The following is a 25,398-nucleotide window of genomic DNA, read 5'->3' as shown; positions in this document are numbered from 1 at the left end:
TCTGGAATCATGGGAGAGGGTGGCTACAGAAACACAGACAAGGTGCAGACACCATTTGGAGGCTTATTCCTGTCCACAGAAAATTGAGGAGCTTCTAGAGAGAGGCTGTTGATAGGAAGATGATGGAATGAGGCAAGCTGACCATATTTGCTTTTCTTCTCTTTAGGGGCATATCTGTTTCGTTATACAATACTGTCTTGCAGGCCTTGTGATGAGGGAATGTTCCAAGAATTCCACGACCTCCTGAGAGAAACAACTTGCTGCATTAATCACAACAGATGTAATACTGGCAGAGATAATCCAGATATTACAAGAATTCTTGGAGCAAAGGTTCCAGATGAAATAGTGTATGGTCCATTGAATTAGGAATGATTAAGGTTGTTAAACTTTATCTCCTTGTAGTCTTGGCCTTAAAAAAAAAAAAAATCCAATGGTAATACCATCATCTTACATTTTCCCCCAAACTACTCTCTTCTCTATTCCAGTATATTTACCTACGGAAGCTCTGTCTTTCCAGTGTCCACATTTCCATTAACAGGAAAGGGTAAATATCTAGGTCATAAAAATCTCAACTCCGCCTGCTAGTTAGATTCCTCAGTCTTTGCTACCTGGTACCGCCTGGCAGTCTCCACTTGCCCTTAAGTTCTAATGCTAAACCTGAGCTAAAGTTGGAATTCTAAAGTATATTGCAAAGGAAGCAAAGTACTTTTATGGTAGAGCTTCTAGGGGGAGATCAGGAGAAAGCAGATGGGATAAAAATAGGGAAAAAGTTACCAGAAATTTTGGGAGAATGATTTGAGAGGAGAGTAGGAAAGTATTTGATGTGGTGGGGGGCGGGGTGGGCAGTTGTAGGTAAGGCTTATATTAAGAAGGGGTTTGGGAAAGTCAGTGTGAAATTATAAAGCATTCTCTGACTTATGTGAAAGAAATAGTCAGTGTACTAGACGTGAGAGTCACAGTGTCTGTCACCATTTTTGGGAAACTACTACACAGCTACTCCTGACAACATAGCTTAAACTACAAAGTTTCTAATTATCTTCCCCTGATCACACTTGGCTGAGTGTTGGCCAGTTACTCTGTCTGTTGGCATGTGCTGTTGTTTGAATAGCCCCCTCCAAAATTCATGCTGAAATTTAATTGCTAATGTAACAATTTTGGGAGGTGGGGCATTTAAGGGGTGCTGAACTCATGAATGGATTGAAGCTGTTAGCATGAGGGTGAGTTAGTTATTGCAGGAGTGGGCTCCTGATAAAAAGGATGAGTTTGGCCTGCTTTCCTCTCTCTGTATTGTGTGCTTGCTTGTTCTTCCACCCTGTTATGATGCAGTAAGAAGGCCCTCATCAGATGCCAGCATCACGTTCTTGGAGTTTTTAGACTCCAGAACCTTGAGCTGAATAAATTTCTGTTCATTACAAATTACCCAGTTCTGTTGTAGCACTAGAGAATGGGTTAAGATAGCATGTGAGGGATGCCAAGTCCTCAAAAATATTCAAATATTACCTTGTGTTCAACACACCCATTGATAAAAGCTGATTGTTTTTCATCTGTTGACACAACCCTGTAACAAAAAATGTTAAGGAGAGATGAGTTTCAGATTATCCCTGTAGTTTCGTAAGTTATGAAATAACAAAAATTAATCCCTGAATTATTATTGGTTGACCTTAGTTTTACATCTTTAAAACCATTTTAGTCATCGTATGTATTAGAATCTACAGGCACTCTGATATGTATTTTTTTAGCTTATAATTATATTCACACATATATAGTATTATCCCAGGGTTAGTCTCATTCCTATTGATATCCAGGATTATGACTGCTCATTAGTTTGTGTAATATTGTATTTACATAAGTAGAATTAAATATTTAAATCTAAAAATAAATTAAACATACTTTCAATATATGTATGATGGGATTTCTCCCACATTTTAAACATTAGGACAAATATAATACTTTAACATCTTGATAAATACAAAATAGATTATTTCATTCAGGGTTGATTCATTAGTTTAAATGGACAGAATGAAGATGCTGGCAGTAGGTTTTAAAAATGCAATGATTCATGGTATTTACTGGCTCTGAGCCCAGCCCAGCACCAGAGTTGCCTAGAAATTGCAGTCCTTGTGTCCTAGACTGCCTTTCAGTTTTACCTAGGACCCCAGGGCACTCTAGCTTACAGTGACAAGTCTTGCTGAGAAACTCAAGTTCTAGCTGCTGGGATGGGTGATTCCCCTCTGGCTATGGCTGGTAATTGTTCCCTCTGTGCACAAGTGCTGGCCGAGCCCCGCATGGCTTTACTCTCCTCTGTGACAGGGCAGCCCTGAGTTCAATGCCAAGTCCCCCAGTTGCTGTGCTCTCACTCCCCCAAGTGCACAGGGTCTCTGTGCCACATGGGCACTGCCAGAGGATGGGGGAATGGTGGTTTCAGCAATTCAAGACTGTCTCTTCTAACCCTCTTTAATGCCTCTTTCAATGATATAAAGATAAAACCAGGTACTGTGATCGTTCAAACAACTTGATTTTTGTTCTGGTGATGGTGCTTTTCTATGAGCATATAGTTGTTAAAATTTGGTGTTCCTACAGGCTTCTATTCCACCATGTTGCTCTGTCTTTCTTTGTGTATTATTTAAATGCTCCATAATTAATTGAAATTTTTTTCTTTTTCTTAAATTTATTTCTCTTGGCCAGGCCTGGTGGTTCATGCCTGTAATCCCAGCACTTTGGGAGGCCAAGTGGGGTGAATTGCTTGAGCTCAGGAGTTAGACAAGCCTGAACAATATGATGAAGCCCCATCTCTACAAAAAATACAAAAATTAACTGGGCATAATGGCATGTACTGTGGTTCCAGCTACTTTACAGGCTGAGGTGGAAGGATCACTTGAGTCCAGGAGATTGAGTCTGCAGTGAGTCGTGATTGTACAACTGCACTCCAGCCTGGGTGACAGTGAGACGCTGTCTCAAAAATTTGTGTGTGTGTGTGTGGATTTATGTATATAAATGCAGTGGTGTCACATGAAATATATTAGTCTGGGCTTTTAGTGTACTATTTGCTGACATACTGTGGTTTTAATGCAGATTTGTTGGGACAGGGTACCTGTCCCTCAGTCAGGGAATCAGCTCCCTGTTGCTGTGAACAGCAACTGAAAAGAGGCTATGAGTCATGAAGGCTGAACGTGGTAACTTTAGAATTCTTGGGTTAATTTTCAAAGGCTTTGCTTAGAACTATCAACACAGTACTGTGAACTTTCAGTTAGGACACATTGGAGGCAGCAGTATAGTTTATGAACCTCCATAAATCCTTTTACAAAAAGACATAACATTAGGATAGCAAAGGGAAAGTGCCATAGGCAAAATCAGGTTCCACCACGGTTCCCTAAGCCCACGGATATTTCAGATATATAGAAATATGTCACTAAAATTCCTTTTCACAAAATAGAGTTTGATCCTTAGGAAGAAAGGAACTGTTAGTAGAAACAAAATTGAGCAGGGTACAAAGACTGAGGTTATCAGAGGAGCTAAAGAACACACATGTCTCTGTACATACATGTGTTCTCTAGCTTTGAACATGGAGTGGACATAGAGCAGTGACACCACGATAGCAATGGGCACACCTAGCAGCCGTAGTTTGATTTCTAAATATCCTTTCCCATTGAAGAGAACTAGGTAGGGCTGCTTGCAGGGAAAATACAAAATGAGCCTGGAATATTTAGGCCAGGGCTGAAATAAGGAAGAGTTCAAAGAATGATGGAAATGCTGAAAGGATATTGAATCAAGCTTAAAGGGACTCTTGCTGGCCAAAATTGAGCAAAAAAGTGATACTGATCAATATAACTCATTGAAAAAAATAGAAATGATGGGTTTATACTTATGTGATAAAATAGGTAAATAAGGAGAGGAGAAAACTTTTCCTTACAGTAGATTGCCAGCTAATAAATTAGATTCCTCCTAATAAACATAGGAGTATTGAAATTGGAAAATTGCCATCTGACAAGAATGCTAAGAAATAATTCACTAATTCAGGCAAAAATGCTAAGATTATCACTATCTTGTTAGTGTTAACAGATGATAACACTACTAAGTGATAAAACTTATTGGTGAAAATGGAAAAATACTGGGACATTCACAAAATCTGACAACCTCACCAGAAAGTAGTAATTACAAAGGGAAAATTAGTAACTCAATAGAAGAGAAATCTTTTTAACTGTAATTAATTAACATCACTAATAAAGAGATAAAATTATGTAATCCTAGATAGAATGCACTGAGATCACAGCACCACTTCTGTGAAATTTTGGTCAAAGATCTACAATCTGCATTTAATCATGTAATTTATGTAATTCCCCCCAAATCATTTCCAATTTGGGGGGAATTACATAAAATGCTAGTTTATAATTGTTAAAAGAATTAAGACCATAAAAATAAGACTGTGAACCTATTCCAGATTAGAGGAGACCAAAGAGACTTTGCAAATAAATGCAATATCATGATTCTAGATTGAATTATTTTGCTATGAAAAATATTACTGGGAAATTGATAAAAGTTGGATAGGGTCTGTGGATTACATGATAGTAATTTGTCAATACTAATTTCGTAATTGTGATGATTGTATTGTGGTTATATGAAAAAAATTTCCCTGTTTTTAGGAAACACATAAGAAAGAATTCAGAAATAATGAGGCATTGTGTTATTAACTTGTATCATTAACAAGTAGTTCAGAATAAACACATTCTCTGTAGTATTAGAAACAGTAGCTCTTCAATCAAATTATAATCAATCTAAAATGTATAATTTAGCTTAGTATTTGGCTGTGTTAAATACAATTTGAGAAAAATGTATGGAAAAACTTAGAATGGAGATGGCTAGAAAACAAACAAAAAGCACTGTAAGAGATATGTTCAAAAATACTTGTAGAAAACATTTAAGAAATGAATACTATACTTTTGGCTTTTGGTTATAATGTGGAGAGTTGTTGGAAACAATGTATGACTTTGAAATAACTAGAAAGATGGATTCAATAATAAATAGTCAAATATTTTAAAATAATATGAGAGGTGTGTGGATTCAGAATGAAAAGAAACTCAAATTCCAGAAAGGAAACCCCTTTTGAGGTGAGCAGAGATCAGTAGGAACTTTAAAGATGTCTGCCAAGACTTTTCACAGTTGATGGAAGAACAAGTTTGTCATAGACAGACATTTTGAACTTAAACCAACCAAAGCTTCAAAATAGTCCTGAACCTGCTCAAATCTGATTTGATCCTGGTGATGAATTCCTCCATGTAACTACTTCACAAAGAAAGAAGTGTGCTCTCTCTAGGGGAAGATAATGCTTTCTACAATGTTGGGAATATAATATAAATTTATGTGATGTGAGGAATCAGGAAAAAAAATAGGTAATAGAAGCAGACCCCAGATGATCCAGATGTTGAAATTATGACATAATGACTTTGAAATAACTATTAAGAGATATTAAATGAGAGAAAAAGATGGACAAGATGAAAATATAAATAATTTTAACAGAGAAATATATTTAAAATAACCTAATGGGAAAGCCACTAATAAGATGATCATGTAGGACATTCAAATGATCACCACTTGCAGAAACATCAATTTAAACAACTGTCCATCCATACAAACACCTAGACAAGGGCTAAGAAATCCAGGTGACAGATTATAAAACTTTAGTGCAGTACACAAATAAGAAAAGATGGATAGAAAAGGGCAGGAAGAATAGTCTCACATTACCCATAGCACTCCTCCCCCAAGCTCAGGCAATACAACATGGAGGGAGATACCCTCTGCATAGGGTAAGGATAGTGAAATCAACACTCAATGTCACCACAGACCCCATATGGACACTCCCCTGGCCCCATGAACCTCAGCAGCTGGCTGTCCTCCATGGTTTCAGGCTCTGGGCCAGCCCCTATAGGCCTAGGCTCCAGGTTTTCACCTAGAGAGCCAACCATCAATCTGGCCCCCAATATCCAGACCATAGACTTTCCCTTGTAGCCTCAGGACTCAGGCTACTCCCTGCAGCCCCAGACTCCAGGCGATCACCTGCAACCCCATGCTCCAGGTTTGCCCTAGGGTCATATTAGCTCCTGCAGACTCAGGCTCTATACAAGCCCCCACAGGCCCAGGCTCCAGGTCCACTCCAAAGCCAGGCTGACTCCTATAGCCCTATCTTCCAGTGGCACCAAGTTCCAGGCCTGCTTCAGTGGATCCAGGGTTTAAGGCCACTTGAGGAGCCCTCAGCACTGGACTGGTCCACATGAACCCAGTCTTCAGGCTCACCTTTCCAGACCAGATTCCAAGATGACACCTTCAGATCAGAACCTAGATTCACCATTGTGGGCTTAGGCTTTATACCCACGCTGGTGCTAGAATGTCCTACATGGACCTAGCCTCCAGTCCCACCACTGTGAGCCCACGCACCAGGCATACCCTTGTAAACCCTACCATAAGGCCATCCCTATGGACTCAGTACAAGGCCAGTTCCTGTGGACCCAGGCACCTGGCTCACCTCATTGTCAGGCCAGCCCTCTTGGACCCAGGCACCAACATCTTCTGCTTGCTAGCCCAGATACCAACCTGGCACCAAAATCTCCCACTTGCAACTCAGGCACCAACCAGCTCTCCTGAGGACTCATGTAATAAGCCTGCTCATAGACCCTGCCATGCAGCATACCCAGAATCCTTATATGTGTTAACTGGTAAAGGGCTTTACCTGTGAAAGCTAGTCTGTAAATAGTGGAAGAAGTGCACACTTCTTCAAATGCACAGACACAAACATAAGGCCACAAAAATCACGAAAGGCAATGATAATAATAAGAGTAACACCAGCAAAGCCAAAAGATAAAGTGTCAGTAAATGACCCCAAAGTAATGAACATCTATGAACTGCCTGACAAAAATTTTAAAATAATTATCTTTTAAAAACTGAGTTGCAAGAGAACACAGAACTAAACAAAATCAGGAGAACCCAATACATGAACAAAATGAGAATTTCAACCGAGATAAAAACCCTGGAAAAGAACCAAACAAAATCTAGAACTGAAGAACACAATGACTAAAATAAGAAGTTTGATTGAAAGCTTCAATAGCAGACTCAATCAAGCTAATAAATAATTAGTGAGCTTGAAGACAGGTCATTTTGAATTATCTAATCAGAAGAAAAAAAGAAAAAGAAAAAGGAATTAAAAAGAATGCAGAAAGCCTATAAGACATATAATACACTGGAGGAGCAGAGCAGGAAAAAAAGACAGCCTTTTTTTTTTTTTTTTTGAAATAATGATAGAAAGCTTCACCAATCTGGAGAAGTAAATGAACATCCAGATCCACAAATCCCAAGGAACTGCAATAAATTAAATAAAAAAAGACCTTCTATGACCACATTGTAAACAAATTCTCAAGACAAAGACAGAAAATTTTGAAAGCATTCAGAGAAAATCAACTCATCACATACAAGGGATCCTTTCTAAGATTATTAGTGGTTTCTCAGGAGAAAACTTGCAGGCCAGGATAGGGGGATGATATATTTAAAAGGCTGAGAGAAAAAAAAAACTTGCTAACCAAAGATACCATACTCAGCAAAACTGTCCTTCAGAAATGAAGGGGAGATAAAGACTTTCCCAGAAAAAAAGCTGTAGGAGTTTGTAACCACTAGACCTGCCTTAGAAAAAGATTATTAGTGGTTTCTCAGGAGAAAACTTGCAGGTCAGGATAGGGGGATGATATATTTAAAAGGCTGAGAGAAAAAAAAAACTTGCTGACCAAAGATACCATACTCAGCAAAACTGTCCTTCAGAAATGAAGGGGAGATAAAGACTTTCCCAGAAAAAAAGCTGTAGGAGTTTGTAACCACTAGACCTGCCTTAGAAAAAGTGCTAAAAAGAATGCTTTAAATTGAAACAGAATAATACTAATAGCATAAAAACATATGAGAGTATAAATCTCACTATAAAAGTAAGAATACAGTCAAATTCAGAATATTTCAATACTGTATTGGTAGTGCATAAATCAGTTTTAACTCTAGTAAAAAGTTAAAAGACAATGACATTAAAAATAACCATAACTATAATAATTTGTTAACTGGTAAACAATATGTAAAAGATGTAAATTGTGCATTAATAAAATATATGAGGGAAGAAAAAGGTAAGGTGTAGCGTTTTTGTATGCAATTGTTATCTGATTAAAATATACTATTATAATGATAATATGTTTTATTTAAGCATTGTGGTAACCACAAAGAAAAAGTCTGTAATAGACTCACACACACACACACACACACACACACACACACACACACACACACACACGATAAAGGGATCAAGGCATATCACCACAAAAAATCATCACATCATGAAGAAAGGTAGGAAGATAATACATACGATGTTTGGATATATGTATAAATTGTAAAATGGTTAAATTAAATTAATTAACATATCTGCCTCATATACTTGTCATGAGAACATTTAAGGTCTACTGTCAGCAACTTGTAAGTATAAAATACATTATTATTAGCAATGGTTACCATGCTGTACAATAGATCTCTGGAATTTTTTCATTTTGTCTGACTGAAATGTTGTAACTCTTTGATGCTTCCTGAAGCCAAGATTCCCCATACAAATTGTGATTGCACAATCCAAAGACAGAGTGCAATCTATGTGCAAAGAAGGACTGCAGAATTTGTGCATGGTATTTCTCTCAGATCTCACAGTGTTCGTCTACACTGTTTCTTTTGCTGCAGTGTGCTTTATCTTTAAATAAAGATCTTATTAAGTAGCCTCTATGAATTTTTATATGTTCCACATAGAATACGTAGGTTCTTTGAAGTCTGGTGAGTTCTTTCAAATATCTGAACTTGAGAAATCATCACAATGCCCCAAAGAAATACTTGATAACTTCCAAAAATAGAATTAACATAAGCAATAGTCACTTACTACAGTGCAATAAACTGGATGCTAAAAACCAATCTAAAAATGCAATGCAAGCTGGAAATGTAGCAACATGCTATTTAGCAACTCTTACATTAACAGAAAAATTTAAGACAAAAGACAATTTCTTAACAGCAAGTAGGGGGAAACATAAAATATCAGAAATTATAAAATATACCTAAGGCATTTTTTCAGAGGAAAAGCATAGTATTAAATATACATAAAAAGAGAGAAAAAAAAAAACAACCCAAAACACCCAACTCTAAATAGTAGACAAAAAATGCAATGAAATCAGAAAGAATTGTAGCAAAGCAGAAACTAAAATCTATAAAAAGCAAGAAATAAACTGAATCATTTTACCAGAGAAAGTTGCCTTCACTGGAGGAAGACAGAAAGGAAATAAAGAATAAAGAGAAGACCAAAAAACAACCAGAAAGCAAATAACAAAATGGCAGGAATAAGTCCTCACTTATCAATAGTAACATTTAATGTAAGTGGACTAAACTCTGATCAAAAGACATAGATTGGATGAATGGATGAAAATAGAAGACCCATTGATCTGTTGCCTGCAAGAAACGTACTTCACCTGCAAAGACACACATAGACTGAAAATGAATAGATGAAAAAAGATATTCCATGCCAATGAAAATTTTAAAAGAACGGGAGTTGCTGTACTTTTATCAGACAAAATAGATTTCGAGACAAAAACTAGAAGAGACGAAGAAGTGATATCATTATATCACTATATAAAACTGGAAATCAATAAGAAGAGGAATATTGGAAACTATACAAATACAAGGAAATTAAACAATATGCTTCTGAATTGCTCCTAAATGACGAATGGGTCAATGAACAAATTAAGAAGGAAATTGAAAAATTTCTTGAGACAAATAGAATTGAAACACAATATACCAAAACCTATGGGATACAGTAAAAGCAGTACTAAGATAGAAGTTTATAGCTCTAAGCGCCTACATTAAAAAAAAACCCAAAAAACAAAAAAAACCTTCAAATGAACAAACTAACAATGCATATTAAAGAATTAGAAAGACAAGAGCAAACCAAACCGCAAATCAGCAGAAGAGAAATAATAAAAATCAGAGTAGAAATAAATGAAATTAAAATATAAAAATATAAAAGATTCATGAAACAGACTGTTTTTTGAAAAGTGAAACAAAATTGACAAGCCTTTAGGCAGACTAAGAAAAAAGGGAGAAGAGTCAAATAAATAAAATTGGAAATGAAAAAGAGAGCATTAGAACTGACACTGAAGAGAATCAAAGGATCATTAGTGGTTAATAGGGGCAACTATATGCCAATAAATTGGAAAATCAAGGAGAAATGGACAAATTCCTAGATACATACAACCAACCAAATTGAATCAGAAGAAATCTAAAACAAACAGATGAATAGTAAGTAGTGAGATCAAAGTCATAATAAAAAGTTTCCCAGTAAAGTAAGGCCTGAGATCCAACATTTTCACAACTAAATTCTACTGAACATTTAAAGAACTAATACCAATCCTACTCAAACTATTCCAAAAAAACCAAAACCAAAAACAAAAACAGAGGAGGAGGGAATACTTTCAAACTCATTATATGAGACCAATATTATACTGATACCAAACCAGAGAAAGACATATCAGAAAAGCAAAACTACTGGCTGCTCCCACAGAAATTCCAAGAATTATTAGTGGGTACTATGAGCAATTATATGCCAATAAACTGAAAAATCTAGAGTAAATGAATAAATTCCTAAGCACATACAAGCTGCAAATATTCAACCATGAAGAAATTCAAAACCTGAAGAGACCAGTAAAAAGTAACAAGACCAAAACAGTAATTAAAAGTCACTCAGTTAAAAATAGCCCAGGACCTGATGGTTGCACTGCTGAAGTCTACCAAACATTTAAAGAACTAATATCAATTCTACTCAAACTATTCTGAGAAATAGAAGAGAAGGGAATGCTTTTGAACTCATTCTATGAACCCAGTATTACCTGATATCAAAGCCAGAGAAAGACACATCAAGAAAGAAAACTACAGGTAAATATCACTGATGAATATTGGCACAAAAATCCCAAACAAAATACTAGCAAACCTAAGCCAACAACACATTAAAAGGATCATTCAGGCCATCTTTTCCTCCTCATATTCATCTCTGCCAATTTCTTCTGACTGTTGCTACATTCTTTGAAGCTGACAGCTGGATTCTCACCAATTTGAGAGACTGTGTTGAATCATCTGATTCAAAATAAATCCCATTCAGGGGAGGTTCCAAGATGGCCAAATAAAAGGCAGCTCCGGAACGCAGCTCCCAGTGAGAGAGGTGCAGAAGCCAAGTGATCTCCAAAATTCCAAATGAGGTACCAGGTTCATTTTGTGGGTCTGGTTGGACAGTGGGTATAAACCAAATAGGGCAAGTTGAGGCAAGGTGGGGCAGTGCCCCACCCAGGTGGTACATACAACTGACTGGAGGACTAGGGAATCTCCCTCTCTGGGACTTTGGTTTGGATACAGCACTCCACCCAAGCCCTCTACAACTCACAGAACAGGAGATCTTCACTGGGCTGAAAAGCCTCAGCAAGCTGCTTAAACAGGGCAGAACAGCAACTTTGGCTGGTACTGGGGCTGTCAGCATAGATCTAGGTGGAAGCACTGGCTGACGCTGAGAAAGCCAAAAAGCGGGTGGGACCAAGCTACCCACACCCCAGAAAGAAGGGGAACTGAATGCAGGGAAACTGGCCATATGGCAGGATGGGTCTCCCCCTACAAAGCCTAGCAGGCTAAAAAACTCTCACCTCAGAGTTTCGCACCCAGAACATCAGTTAGAGAGCGACCAGGAACGAACGAGCTCCGCAGTGGGGGAAGGGCAACCGCCATTGCAGAAGCCAGCCTAATTTTCCTGAGCAAATACAAGAGAGAGGAAAAATACGCAGCAGCTCCACTGAATCCATGGCAGCCCAGCAGTGCCTCTGCAGGTAGACAAAGGAAAGGCAGTCTCCCCAAGCAGCCACCTGAGATCAAACCTATATAAATTCAACAGATGGGAAGAAACCAGCACAAGAAGAATGAAAACATAAGAAACCAGAACGCCTCTCCCCCACCACAAGATCACAGCTCCGTACCAGCAAGGGAACAAAGCAGGGTGGAGAACGAATTTGATGAACTGACAGAAGCAGGATTCAGAAGGTGGGTAATAACAAACTTCTCTGAGTTAAAGGAACATGTTCTAACCCAATGCAAAGAAACTAAAAACCTTGAAAAAATGTTAGATGAAATGCTAACTAGAATAACCAACTTAGAGAAGAACACAAACGACTTGATGGAGCTGAAAAACACAGCCCAAGAACTTCATGAAGCATACACAAGTTTCAATAGCCAAATAGATCAAGCAGAAGAAAGGATATCAGAGATTGAAGATCAACTCAACGAAATAAAACCAGAAGGCAAGCAGAGAGAAAAAAGAGTGAAAAGAAATGAAGAAAGTCTCCAAGAAATATGGGCTTATGTGAAAAGACCTAATCTATGCTTGATCAGTGTACCGGAAGAAGACAGGGAGAATGAATCCAAGCTGGAAAACACTCTTCAGGATATTATCCAGGAAAACTTTCCCAATCTAGCAAGGCAGACCAACATTCAAATACAGGAAATACAGAGAACACCACAATGATACTCCTCTAGAAGAACAACCCCAAGGCAAATATTCGTCAGAGTCACCAGGGTTGAAACAAAGGAAAAAGTGCTAAGGGCAGCTAGAGAGAGAGGTCGGGTAACCCACAAAGGAAAGCCTATCAGACTCACAGAGGATCTCTTGGCAGAAACCCTACAAGCCAGAAGAGATTGGGGGCCAATATTCAACATCCTTAAAGAAAAGAGCTTTCAATCCAGAATTTCAGGACATAGGCATAGGCAAGGACTTCATGGCTAAAACAGCAAAAGCAATGGCAGCAAAAGCCAAAATAGATAAATGGGGTCTAATTAAACTCCAGAGCTTCTGTACAGCAAAAGAAACAATCACTAGAGTGAACTGGCAACAAATAGAATGGGAAAAAATTTTTGCAATCTACCCATCTGACAAAGGGCTAATATCCAGAAACTACAAACACTAAAACAGATTTACAAGAAAACAAAAACAAAAACAAACAAATCCATCCAAAAGTGAGTGACGGACATGAACAGACTCTTTTCAAAAAAAGACGTATATGAGGCCAACAAACATATGAAAAAATGCTCATCATCACTGGTCATTAAAGAAATGCAAATCAAAACCACATTGCGATACCATCTCACACCAGTTAGAATGGAAATCATTAAAAAATCTGGAGACAACAGATGCTGGAGAGGATGTGGAGAAAACACTTTTACAATGTTGATGGGACTGAAAATTAGTTCAACCATTGTGGAAGACAGCGTGGTGTTTCCTCAAGGACCTAGAAATAGAAATACCATTTGACCCAGCAATCCCATTACTGGGTATATACCCAAAGAATTATAAATTGTTCTGTTATAAAGACACATGCACACGTATGTTCATTGTGTCACTGTTTACAATAGCAAAGACTTAGAACCAACCCAAATGTCCATCAACGATAGAATGGATAAAGAAAATGTGGCACACATACACCATGGAATACTATGCAGCCATAAAAAACAATGAGTTTGTGTCCTTCATAGGGACATGGATGAATCTGGAAACCACCATTCTCAGCAAACTGACACAAGAACAAAAAACCAAACACTGCATGTTCTCACTCATAGGCAGATGTTGAACAATGAGAACATGTGGAAACAGGGAGGGGAGCATCATACACTGCAGTCAACTAGGGGGGCTAGGGGAGGGACAGTGGGGAGTGGGGAGGGTGCAGAGGGATAACGTGGGAAGAAATACCAGATATAGGTGATGGGGGGATGAAGGTGTAAACCACCTTGCCATGTATGTACCTATGCAACAATCCTGCATGATCTGCACATGTAACCCCAGAACCTAAAGTACAATTAAAAAAAAAATTATTCATCATGACCAAGTGGGATTTATCCCAGGGATGCAAGGATGATTCAGCATATGCAAATCAATCAATGTGATACATCATATCAACAGAATATGGACAAAAATAAATCTATGATATTTTCAACTGATGTTAGAAAACATTTAATAAAATTTAACATCCCTTCCTGTTCAAAGCTCTCAAAAAACTGTGTATAGAATGAACATACCTCAACCTAATAAAAACTGTATATGACAGACCCACAGCTAGTATCATGTAAAACAAAAAGAGAAAACGGAATGTCTTTTCTCTTAGATCTGGAATGCCCATTTTCACCTCTGTTATTCAACATAGTACTGGAATTTCTAGCTAGAGCAATCAGACAAGAGAAGAAAATAAAGGACATCCAAATTGGAAAGGAAGAATTTAAATTGTCCTTGTTTGTAGATGATGTGGTCTTATAGTTGGAAAAACCTAAAGACTCCTCCAAAAAATAAAACTGATAAATAAACTAAATGAAGTTGTAGAATACAAAATCAACATACAAAAATCCATAACATTTCTATATGTCAATAGCAAACATTCTGAGAAAGGAACCAAGAAAGAAATTCAATTTACAATAGCCTAGAAAAAGTTAAATACCTACGTATGAACTTAACCAAAGTGGTGAAATATCGCTGCAACAAAAAGTATAAAACACTGATGAAAAAAATGGAAGAAGACATGAAAAAATGAAAAGAAATTTCATGCTCATGGATTATAAGAATCAATATTGTTAAAATGTCCATACTACCCAAAACAATTTACATATTTAATGCACTTTTATCAAAATACCAATGATATTCCTTACCAAAATAGGAAAAAAAATACCAGAATTTATTTGGAATCACAGAAGACCCAGAATATCCAAAGGTACTCTGAACAAAAAGAACAAAACTAGAGGAATCACATTACCTGACTTCAAATTATGCTATAGAGCTGTAGTCACCAAAACAGCATGTTACTGGCATAAAAGCAGACACATAGACCAATGGAACAGAAAAGGAAATTCAGAAACAAATCCACACACATACAGCAAACTTATTTTTGAAAAAGGTGCCAAGAACACACACTGGGGAAAAGACAGACCCTTCAATAAATGGTGCTGGAAAAAGTGGATATCCATATGCAAAAGAATGAAGCTTCACATGAATTCTTGTTGCTCAGGTACCAGGAGATTACCAGTGGAGGAGCCCTATGGGTCGCCACCGCTACTCTTGTGACCGGCGAGGTGGTTTTGCCGGCGCCTTGGAGCGTCGGTTCTTGGTGCAGAATCAGAAAAGCACCAACAATCTTAATGCCGCTGATTTAGTCGGTGCAGTGGGTTGTTCAGATTTCAGCGCTGAGAATCAATAAGTCGGACGTCCACTCAGAAAACCAATTACAAAGACCTAAAAACAAAGACCACAGATGGATAAATTTATAATGAAGGGAAGAAAACAGCCAAAAAAGCCTGTGAATACCCAAGATCAGAACGCCTCTCCCTCAGCAGGGAATCACAGTTCCTCATCAGCAACGAAACAAGGCTTGATGGAGAACGAGTGTGTTCCAATTACAGAAGCAGGCTTCAAAATGTGGATAATAAGAAACCTCTGTGAATTAAAAGAACTTGTTTTAACCCAATCCAAAGAGACTAAGAACTTTGAAAAAAGATTTGACGAAATGTTAACAAGAATACACAATTTAGAGAGGAATATAAGTGAATTGATGGAGCTGAAAAACACAATACGAGAACTTCTTGAAGTATGCACAAGTTTTAACAGCCGAATTGATCAAGCAGAAGAAAGGATATCAGAGGTCGAAGACCAACTCAATGAAATAAAACAAGAAGACAAGATTAGAGAAAAAAGGATAAAAAGGAACGAGCAAAGTCTCCAAGAAATATGGGACTATGTGAAAAAACCTAATCTACGCTTGATAGGTGTACCTGAATGTGACGAAGAGAATGAATCAAAGCTGGAAAATACGCTTCAGGACATTATTCAGGAAAATTTTCCCAACCTAGCAAGGCAGGGTAATATTCAACTCCAGGTAATACAGAGAACACCACAGAGATATTCCTCAAGAAGAGCAATTCTAAGGCACATAATCGTCAGATTTACCAGGGTTGAAATGAAGGAGAAAATACTAAGGGCAGCCAGAGAGAAAGGTCAGGTCACCCACAAAGGGAAGCCTATCAGACTTACAGCAGATCTCTCAGCAGAAACCCTACAAGCCAGAAGAGAGTGGGGACCAATATTCAACATCCTTAAAGAAAAGAACTTTCAACCCAGAATTTCACATCCAGCCAAACTAAGCTTCACAGGTGAAGGAAAAATAAAGTTTTTTGTGAATAAGCAAGCACTCAGAGATTTCATCACCACCAGGCCTGCTTTACAAGAGCTTCTGAAAGAACCACTACACATAGAAAGGAACAAACAGTATCAGCCTTTCTAAAAAAAATACCAAGAAGAGCATCAATATAATGAAAAATTTACATCAACTAATGGGCAAAATAGCCAGCTAATATTAAATGGCAGTATTAAACTCACATATATTATTATTAATTCTAAATTTAAATTGACTAAATCCCCCAATCCAAAGACAGACAGGCAATTTGAATAAAAAACTAAAACCCATCAGTATGCTGCATCCAGACCCATCTCACATTCAAGGATACACAAAGACTCAAAGCAAGGGATGGAGAAAGATTTACCAACCAAACAGAGAGCTGAAATAAATAAATAAAAAGCAGAAGTTACAATTAAGCAACAAAGATCAAAAGAAGCAAAGAAGGACATTATATAATGATAAAAGGATCAATGCAACAACAAGAAGAGCTAAAGATCCTAAATACATACACACCCAATACAGGAATACGTAGATCAGTACCATATCATATCAATTTAGAATTTTAAATGAAATGTTGATTGGCTCCTTGTTTGTTATTCTCTTCCTTCATTTTCTTTTATATCTCCATTATTAAGGACAATTATAGGCACACCCATATTTAGATTGCATTCTAGCCCAGGCAATAAAGCAATACCCCCATCCTCTCTCCCTCTTCTTCTTTCTCTTTCTTCCTCTTCTTTATTCTTTTTCTTATTTAAAAAAAAAATAGCTATCAAACCTTGTCAGCATCAACTTTTGCAGAACTCTGGAATCTAAACAAAGATGTAAAACAACCAGAGTAAGGCTTAGTGAAGAAAAATATTGCTGTATTGCAGTAAAAAAAAAATAACAAAAAGATATAATTGGATTGTTTGTAACACAAAGGATAAATGCTTGAGGGGATGGATACCCCATTCTCCATGATGTGATTATTATGCTTTGCATGCCTTTTCCAGAATATCTCATGTACCCCGTAAATATGTACAGTATGTACTTATAAAAATTAAAATATTAACAGTATTATGGTGAGTAAAAGAAGTCAGGTTTAGGAGAATAGTTTCTGTGTGATTTCATTTATAATAAGTTCCAGAACAGTCACAATTATTCCATGAATACAGAAGTGCAATGCTTAAGTACTAATCCCAAGCAAGGACTTCCACTTCGTAGAGAATAACAGGAATCAGCACTCTGCCCATTACCAGACACAGGAGTCCCACTATATCTTGGGTTACTGTTTAGATCCATCATGCTCTATTTACCTATTTGTCTGAGTTCAGTGAGACAGAACACACCGACACACAATAAATTCTGTGAAGTCAGTTTATTACTTAAAGATGAGCAGCAAGCAACAGACAAATCGCTTTGATCCGGGCCCCCAAGTCTCAAGAAGGCTGTACAGGGTAGATAGTATCTTGACTATGTTTGCTTCTCTTTGCACCACAGCTGAGGGATCCTGAAAGGAAGCCCATCCTTGGTTATATACCTCAAGTGCCATGTAACACACATAGGGCAAAGCTTTGAAGACCTCCTGCTTCTAGAGGGAGAGTTTGGGTGGCAATAGGGAGGTGATAATGGAGGTGATAGTAAAGCTGAATGGCCAAGGAGGAAAGGAAGAGAGAAGGTTTAGAAAAAAAGGGGAAGAAATGAATGTTGTGATGTACCTTGAATGCGCATCTCGAAAGGAGTAGCAGTGGCTGTGTGAGAGCTCAGTGAATGTCACAGAGGTCGGGAAGTCCCTTGTTTACTATCTTCTAATAACAGTGTAAAGATGTAGTTTGTACATGCCAATAAAATCAAAGTGGCTGAGTTTGAAGTGGGCACTGCCTGCTGGTAAAAATAACTTGATGTCTGTAGAGAAACATCTTCAGTATCCATCATCCATTTTATTGCTATTTCTGCTTAACCATTGTCCCAATACATGGGAATTTTAGATAAAAATATTGTGAATTTTTAGTTGAAGGCTTTCCAGTGCACCTGAACTAGGTAAGCAAATTAAGATTCTAGAATGTCCCTGCTTTAAATTTTACTGTACAGGAACTCTTGGGGCAGGTTTCTTGGAGTATGAGAATGCCATTAAGCCCAATAATAGGAGAAATCCATTGTTCAGAACCACTTTTCTCTGACTGAGGGACAAACCAAGCTGAAAGCACCAGAAGGGATGACACTAGTTTAATCTCATTAGGTTAAGGAGCAGGCGGGGTATTGTCAGGACAGACACGGAAGGAAAGCAAGGGCCAGCAGAGTGTGAAGGATGAGCAACATTAGGGATATTCCAAAGCGAGACCTCAGGAGGGCAAATATCTTAGAATTTGAAGTTACAATTATCGTAGTCGCAGCATTCATGAACGTAAGTCCGATTCCCGATGTCAAATGTTAGGTTTCTGCAGAATTTCTGACACAGCATGTATGATATCTGGAGAATATTGCCTAAAATAGGAAAGAACCACAGAAAATAAGCGTTTGATTTAAGCTCTCCAAGGTGAGTCAAAACCAGCAGTCGTTCTGTTGGTGAAAATTTAATCAGGCATCGGAGTAGGTTGAGGGATCGCTTCCCAGCTTATACTCCCTAAAGGCACCCAGGCGGGGAGATACAGAGGTCACTGGTCAGCTGCAGGGGTTGTTTGCCTGAGGTCCCTGAAAATCCTCAACTCTGTGTAGCTGTTTCATTTTTCTCTCTTGCTAGAAGATTGGCAAATAGTGATTTAGTGTCTTCCAAGTCAAAATCTGTTTGATCATTAACCAGCCTCTCTTCATCCCCTCCTTCTGCCACTCTTCTCAGCCGTTGGTAACCACCATTCTACTCTCTACATCCATGACATCAACTTATTTTTTAGCTCCTATACATGAGTGAGAACATGTGATATTTGTGTTTCTGTGCCTGGGTTATTTCACTTAACATAATTACATCCAGGGTCACCTATGTTTCTGCAAAAAATAAATGAAATACAGAATTTTATTTATTTTTATGGTTGAATAATATTCTGTTTTGTGTATATACCATATTTTCTTTATTAGGTATTTCAAAATAGCTAGAAGAGAAGATATGGAATGTTCTCAATACTAAAAAAATAGATAAATGTTTAAGTTGATGGATATCCCAATTACCCTAATTTGATCATTACACATTGAAGGCTTATATAAAAAATCACATGTACTTATACACATGAACAATTATTATGTGTCAATTACCAAAAAAAACCTGTTTGTTCAGTGTTCTTGGAAATATAGAATCCCCAACTTCTCCCTCCTGTCCCATTGACTCAAATTATCGTCTGTCTGCACACACAGGGACCTTTGCTACCACCTGTGCTGCGAGGCATTCTGTACTTGTTTTTTCTCTTGAAATGTGAAATTACTCAAGCACTCTCCTTGAGTTCTAAGAATCTTACAACACCTTTCCAAACCCTCTAACTTACCCTCATATATCTTTAAGAGCATGCATGTCTCATCCTTCTGAGCAGTACAGACACCAAAGCCTCTTCTACAGCGGTCTTTCCGCAAGCGAAGTTGGCATGTTATGCACTGAAGTGATGTCACTGCTGGAGAGAGCACAGAGATGGTGTAAGACCAGGCAAAAGCAAGGACTTGGGATGGAGTTGGAAATATTCAGATGGCGGTGGTAAAACAAATAGTGGGGGGGCGGATGGACGAAGAGCTGCTGGCTGTGGTATTTAGGCAGTAAACAGTCGGGGTTCTCATCAACTCCTCATTTCAGGGTAATAAAAAGGAAATGTCACCATATGAATAAAAGGATTCTGATTCCGACTTCAGCCCTTATAACCTGGATAACTTTAAGCAAAAATTTAGCCTCGATGTCATTGATTTCTGTAGCTTAAACATAGCGCTGTGAATGCTAGCCTGGCCTACTTGGCAGTGCTTTAGAGATGTGGGTGTGATAAGGAGGGCGAGTGCTTTAAAATATTTCACCCAAGCTGTTGCTACTATCACTGGGTTTCTAACATTTGGCATTGTTTTGTGTTGTATATTGCTGCTTGGGTACTGTTAGGTGATATATTCTGTTCTTTTGAGCTTCAATCTGAATCTACGTAAAGGCATCATCAATAATAGTACCATAAGTGACACTTTTATGAGGTTCTGTGGGGTGAGCTATTCAAAATACAGGTTTAATTTTAAAAAAATTTCCCTGGTGCACCTAAATGAGAAGGAAAAATAGCAATGATTGAGCATCTCATTTGGGCCATGTTCTCTCAAATTGTATTTGATTTAATCCTCACAAAAGCCTTGTAAGCACGTACCATTGTCCCCATTTCTTGAATGAGCAACCAAAGGTACAGAGAGTTTGAGATCGTGACCACAAACCATGAAAAAAATCTGTCTGATTCCAGAGCATTCAGTACTTCCTCTCATAGAATAACTTGTAATATAAAGTCTCTGAAAAGGGTATCAAAACCCATTGTTCAGTCCTAAAATAAACTGCAAAATTATTCGTTATAGACTGACCAGCTCCCTCAACAAGTGGAATATAGGTTTACAAATAAAAAGGATGTCTTAAGAAAAATCTTGCCTGGGTTTGGGATTATTGGGGAATGGAAGGGACAGAGTGGGGAATGTAGGTTAAAAGGGCAGGGACAGAGTCCTGCCCATCTGGAGGAGAATGACAGGAGGTTGAAAAGGATGGAAGAATTGGCAGGGAAGGCAGAGGAGCATTCTGGAGGCTGGCTTCCCCTGGCTCATAAATGTGGCCGAAGCTCAGCCCTGCATGGACGCATGCTACACACACAGCTTCCCCAGGAGCTCACTAGATCCTGCCTCTCAAGTATGCCCCTCAGGTCCTGGACTTACCCACAATGAGGCAGCAGAGGGGGAAGAGCAATAAGAAGTGTTTGTTCATCCTGACCCGGAAATATCTTATGCAGGAAAAAGAAGCTAGGGGCTGCCAGCACAGGTCTTTAGACTCTGGAGAGGAAACTTTCTTCTTCATGATAGGCTAGTGATTATTCATGCCTAAGGAGAGCCAGTCATACAAGGTTTCCTCTTGGAGCTCAAGTTCATTGGCTGTCCTCCTCACAGTAGAGAATAAAGATCATTAGTAAATGTTGAGGTTTGCATTGAGCTAACCTTTTTAAAAACATATAATCCTCATCATAGTTATGATATTATTATTCTTATTCCAATTTCACACAGGAGGAAACTGAGGCTTGTTGAAGTCCAGAAGCTTACCCTTGGTCATATATCCAGTAAGTGATAGTGCTGGTATTCAAAGTGTGACTTCCTAATTCTAGAGTCCACATGTTTCACCTCCGTGTTTCAATGCCTTACTGAGATTTATTCATACATTCAACCAATATTTGTTGAGAAATTATATATGCCAACACAGTTACATGAGTGAGAGCAAGCAATAAATAAGGCAGATAAGCTCTCCTACCCCCTCACATTATGGGTAAGAAACTGGAGAGTGAAAAAAGAAAAGATATATAGTCTGACCAAGCTTGACCTTCCACCTAGGAAGTTTTATTCTCAGTCAAGAACTCTTTTACTTCAAAGAAATCTGTCCTTTAAGGCCAGGGACTATTTACTTTGTGGAGCCATGAAATCCTCTCTAGAATTTATCTATGACTTGATCTTTAGCAAATTTATATTTTGAATCTGGATAGTTTTGTTCACAATTTAGGTGTCTGTCTTTATGAAAGCTAACTCAGTTAAGATTCACTATGGATAAAGTATTGGGAAACCACGACCACTCCCGGCATTCTAAGTCTCCTAAACCAGCAGCCCAACAGCTGATGGCACTTGGTTAGATGTACTAGAAGTATTCCATACTGAACTGATTTAACAACATGTTCTTTAGTTGTAGGAATAGTATGATTGTTGAAACATATTGAGTCTGACATTTTTTAGACATCAGATGAAGACTGGGTAAAATATGATTTTACATTAACTGTTACAAAATGTACAATGTTTCTTTGCCATGAACAGAGTGTGGAGTCCATCTTTGCCTAAGAAGGGAGCAAGATATCTTAGAGACTTAGATATGTGGGAATTGGTTCTTTTGAAAGAATTGATTCCAGAATGGAGAATAAGGTTGTTTTGAAAGAATTGATTCCAGAATGCAGAATAATAGTTTCCTACTCTGCTATATTTTAGAAGACGGTGTTAAACACGGGATAGCGTTTTTTCAGAACATTCCCAAGCTTATCAAGAAGACAGACTTCTGGCCGGGTGCAGTGGCTCATGCCTATGATCCCAGCACTTTGGAAGGCCGAGGAGGGTGGATCACAAGGTGAGGAGATGGAGACCATCTTGGCTAACATTGTGAAACCCCATCTCTACTAAAAATAGAAAAAATTAGCCAGGCATGGTGGCAAGCACCTGTAGTTCCAGCTACTTGAAAGGCTGAGGCAGGAGAATTGCTTGAACCTGAAAGGTGGAGGTGAGCCGAGATCGTGCCACTGCACTCCAGCCTGGGTGACAAGAATGAGACTCTTTTCCAAATAAAAAGGAGACAAACTTCTGAGCCTTTGGAGCTTGGGCTTAACAAGTTATTAGGGCATTTCATTTGTCACTTGTTTTCTCTGCTTTATCCTCCATTTAAAAATTACCTGCTGGGTATAATGTTCACTCTTCAGCTGAGTACATTAGATGCCCAAACTTAACCATTACACAATCTACCCACATAATAAACCTGTACATGTACTCCCTGAATCTATAAAAGTAAAACAAGAAAATAAGAGAGAGAGAGAGAGCAGCACTAAACTCAGAGCAAAAGCAGCAGACATTCTAGGTCAAACCGCAGTGGATTTGCAGTTTCTCTTCTTCCTTCAACGTTCTCCTTGGCAGATGTCTTCTGAAAGGCCTATTGCATTTTGAATCTCCAGTCTACCAGATTATTTTCAGTTAAGATCGTGGAATTTTGCATCTCTACCCAAATGTTGGAGTCCTCTGACCTACTTCTCAGCCTCCCACTGTACCTCATCCAGTCACATTTTCTCTTGAAAACAATTTCTTTCTTCATTTAACATGGGGTAACAGAGGAGAAGGTGTCAGAACCTATTAATAGAGGTAGTGTGGCCTAATGGAAATAGCATTTTCCTGAGAGTCTGGAGAGCTATGCTTGACCACTAGGTAACTTGTGTCTTTAGCAAATTGTTTATCTGTGATATCAAATTTTAACCATTTTAAGGGCCATATAGAACTTTAACATTCTGTGGTTCCATGACATACATTATGAAGATGGGTAGCAGATTCTGTTATTCTGAAGTTCCTAGCACTCTGCTTAGCACATGTTACCACGATCTGTGATGCCACTGTCATTTGACACAGAAGCCAAATTGATGTGCCCCCATGCCTAGAGGCCCTTAACTCTGAATTGATGCTATTTGTTCTGCTCTGAGGAGGAGGAAGCAGAACATTGTGTTTTTGTGTTCATGGTCTCTCTTGGCTCTCTTGGCTCCAGGGCGAGTGACTGAGATCTTGGTGATATCACAGATGAGCAGTCCTTTTAACTTGTATTTCTAAGGGCTACCTTTTATTTTATTTTAGTAGAATGGACTTTGGCAGCTTTGTTCCTGGGTTCTTAAGAACAGCATTGGTTTTTCAGAGTGTATATGAGGATCAGAGTAGGAGATAAAAGCCTTTTTAAAAATTCTGGTGGAGGAGTGCCTACTTGCAAGGCCCAGAAAAACATCTAGAGTATACATCCAGCCCTTCCTACCTCCAACTGCTGGTGGAGAGAGAGGTGATGGAGAAAGGAACAAAACCAACATGTATCGAGTGCTTACTATGTGCCATGTACAAGGCTGACCCCTTCTACATAGATTGTCTCATGGAGCTCTCGTGACAATATGGTGGTGAAATGTATGTCAAGGAGCAAAACTGGGGTTCAAGCTTAGATCAGTGTCACTAAAATTCACACTTCATTCACCATAGTGCTGTTAATATGATGCTTAATTTGAAAAGTCACAATGAATAATAAAAAGTTGCAGCTCTTTCAGAACATTTATGAACCGATTTTATACAGGTATCACATGTGTGTTAGTTCCTTATCTCCATTCCTGAGCAAGGTTTACCAACACTGAGTCCAGTGTCCTCTTAGTTTCATGGGGTTCACGGACTTGAAAGATAAATTTATACTTTTATTTTGCATTAACTTCTAACTGATATGAATCATTTCTTTTTCTACTGAGTGTTGTCAACAAACTATAAGAGTATTAGCAGTGTCTGGGAGTTTGTTACCAACAGAAATAAGTGAAAAATCAGGATTAAATGATTTCATTTATATCTCTGAACTTGCTAGGACACAAGGGTCATCCTGGTTTTATTGCCTCAAAAACATTCTTGCAAATGGAAGTGTGAGGCTAGATAAAATAAAAGAGCATCTTATTTCTACATGTGCTAGAACTGCATCTCAGGATATGAGTTATTTTCATGATAAGAAAACTCAATTTGAAAAAAAAATTGGCACATTTCTAAACGCAGTTTTGCTGTTTTACAAAACTCTTTTCTTGTGGCTTCTCATACATTTTACCAGCTTGCTAAATGGAAGATGCTCCATGTGATCAGCAAACTTTAGTAATCTAGGTTAGAGATGGTTTGTAGACTGCAACAAAGGACAATTTATGATTCAATTTTCTTCTCGAAGAGAATAGTTGATATTTCTTTTAAATATCTGAAGCAGATTTCCACCAAGATGGCTGAATAGGAACAGCTCCACTCCGCAGTTTGCAGCAAGAGTGACACAGAAAGCGAATGATCTCTGCATTTTTAACTGAGGTACCAAGTTCATCTCATTGGAACTTGTTAGACAGGGGTGCAGCCCAAGGAGGGTGAGCTGAAACAGATTGGGGTGTCACCTCACCTGGGAAGTGTAAAGGGCCAGAGAACTACCTCTTCTACCCAAGGGAAGCCGTTAGGGACTTTTCCGGACACTCTGGCACTCAGGCTCAGCTACTGCACTTTTCTCATGGTCTTCACAACCTGCAGACCAGGAGATTCCCTTTGGTGCCTAAAACATCAGTGCCCGTTTCTAGCACAGAACTGGGTGGCCATTTTAGCCACAGCATTTTTTTTTCCTCATACACCAGTGGCACTGGGAATGCCACTGAGACAGAACTGC

At 38.4% G+C, this 25,398-nt stretch overlaps 2 protein-coding genes across 6 annotated transcripts in view; one reads left to right on the top strand and one right to left on the bottom strand.

Moving 5' to 3' along the window:
• LOC141584839 (prostate and testis expressed protein 13-like) overlaps nt 1–8,735 on the top strand; it is a 52,238-nt gene extending 43,503 nt beyond the window's left edge. For all 5 annotated transcript variants that reach the window (XM_074400818.1, XM_074400816.1, XM_074400815.1 and 2 more), the window contains one exon: nt 167–8,735. In XM_074400818.1, coding sequence (XP_074256919.1) covers nt 167–366 — 200 coding nt within the window. In that variant the 3' untranslated portion in view covers nt 367–8,735. The remainder of the gene's footprint in view (nt 1–166) is intronic.
• Nucleotides 8,736–17,631: 8,896 nt separating this feature from the next.
• On the bottom strand, nt 17,632–21,202 carry PATE3 (prostate and testis expressed 3). Its single transcript, XM_003923535.2, has 3 exons — nt 21,129–21,202; nt 19,742–19,864; nt 17,632–18,752 (listed from the first exon to the last, which is right to left on the bottom strand). The coding sequence occupies exons 1-3, from the start codon at nt 21,175–21,177 to the stop codon at nt 18,628–18,630; spliced, it is 297 nt and encodes a 98-aa protein (XP_003923584.1). The 5' UTR covers nt 21,178–21,202; the 3' UTR covers nt 17,632–18,627.
• Nucleotides 21,203–25,398: the final 4,196 nt, after the last annotated feature.

Source organism: Saimiri boliviensis, chromosome 6 (genome assembly GCF_048565385.1).
Source record: "Saimiri boliviensis isolate mSaiBol1 chromosome 6, mSaiBol1.pri, whole genome shotgun sequence".
NCBI classification, from domain to species: domain Eukaryota; kingdom Metazoa; phylum Chordata; class Mammalia; order Primates; family Cebidae; genus Saimiri; species Saimiri boliviensis.
Note: the sequence above shows the minus strand (reverse complement) of the source record. Positions and strands in the feature narration are given on the sequence as shown.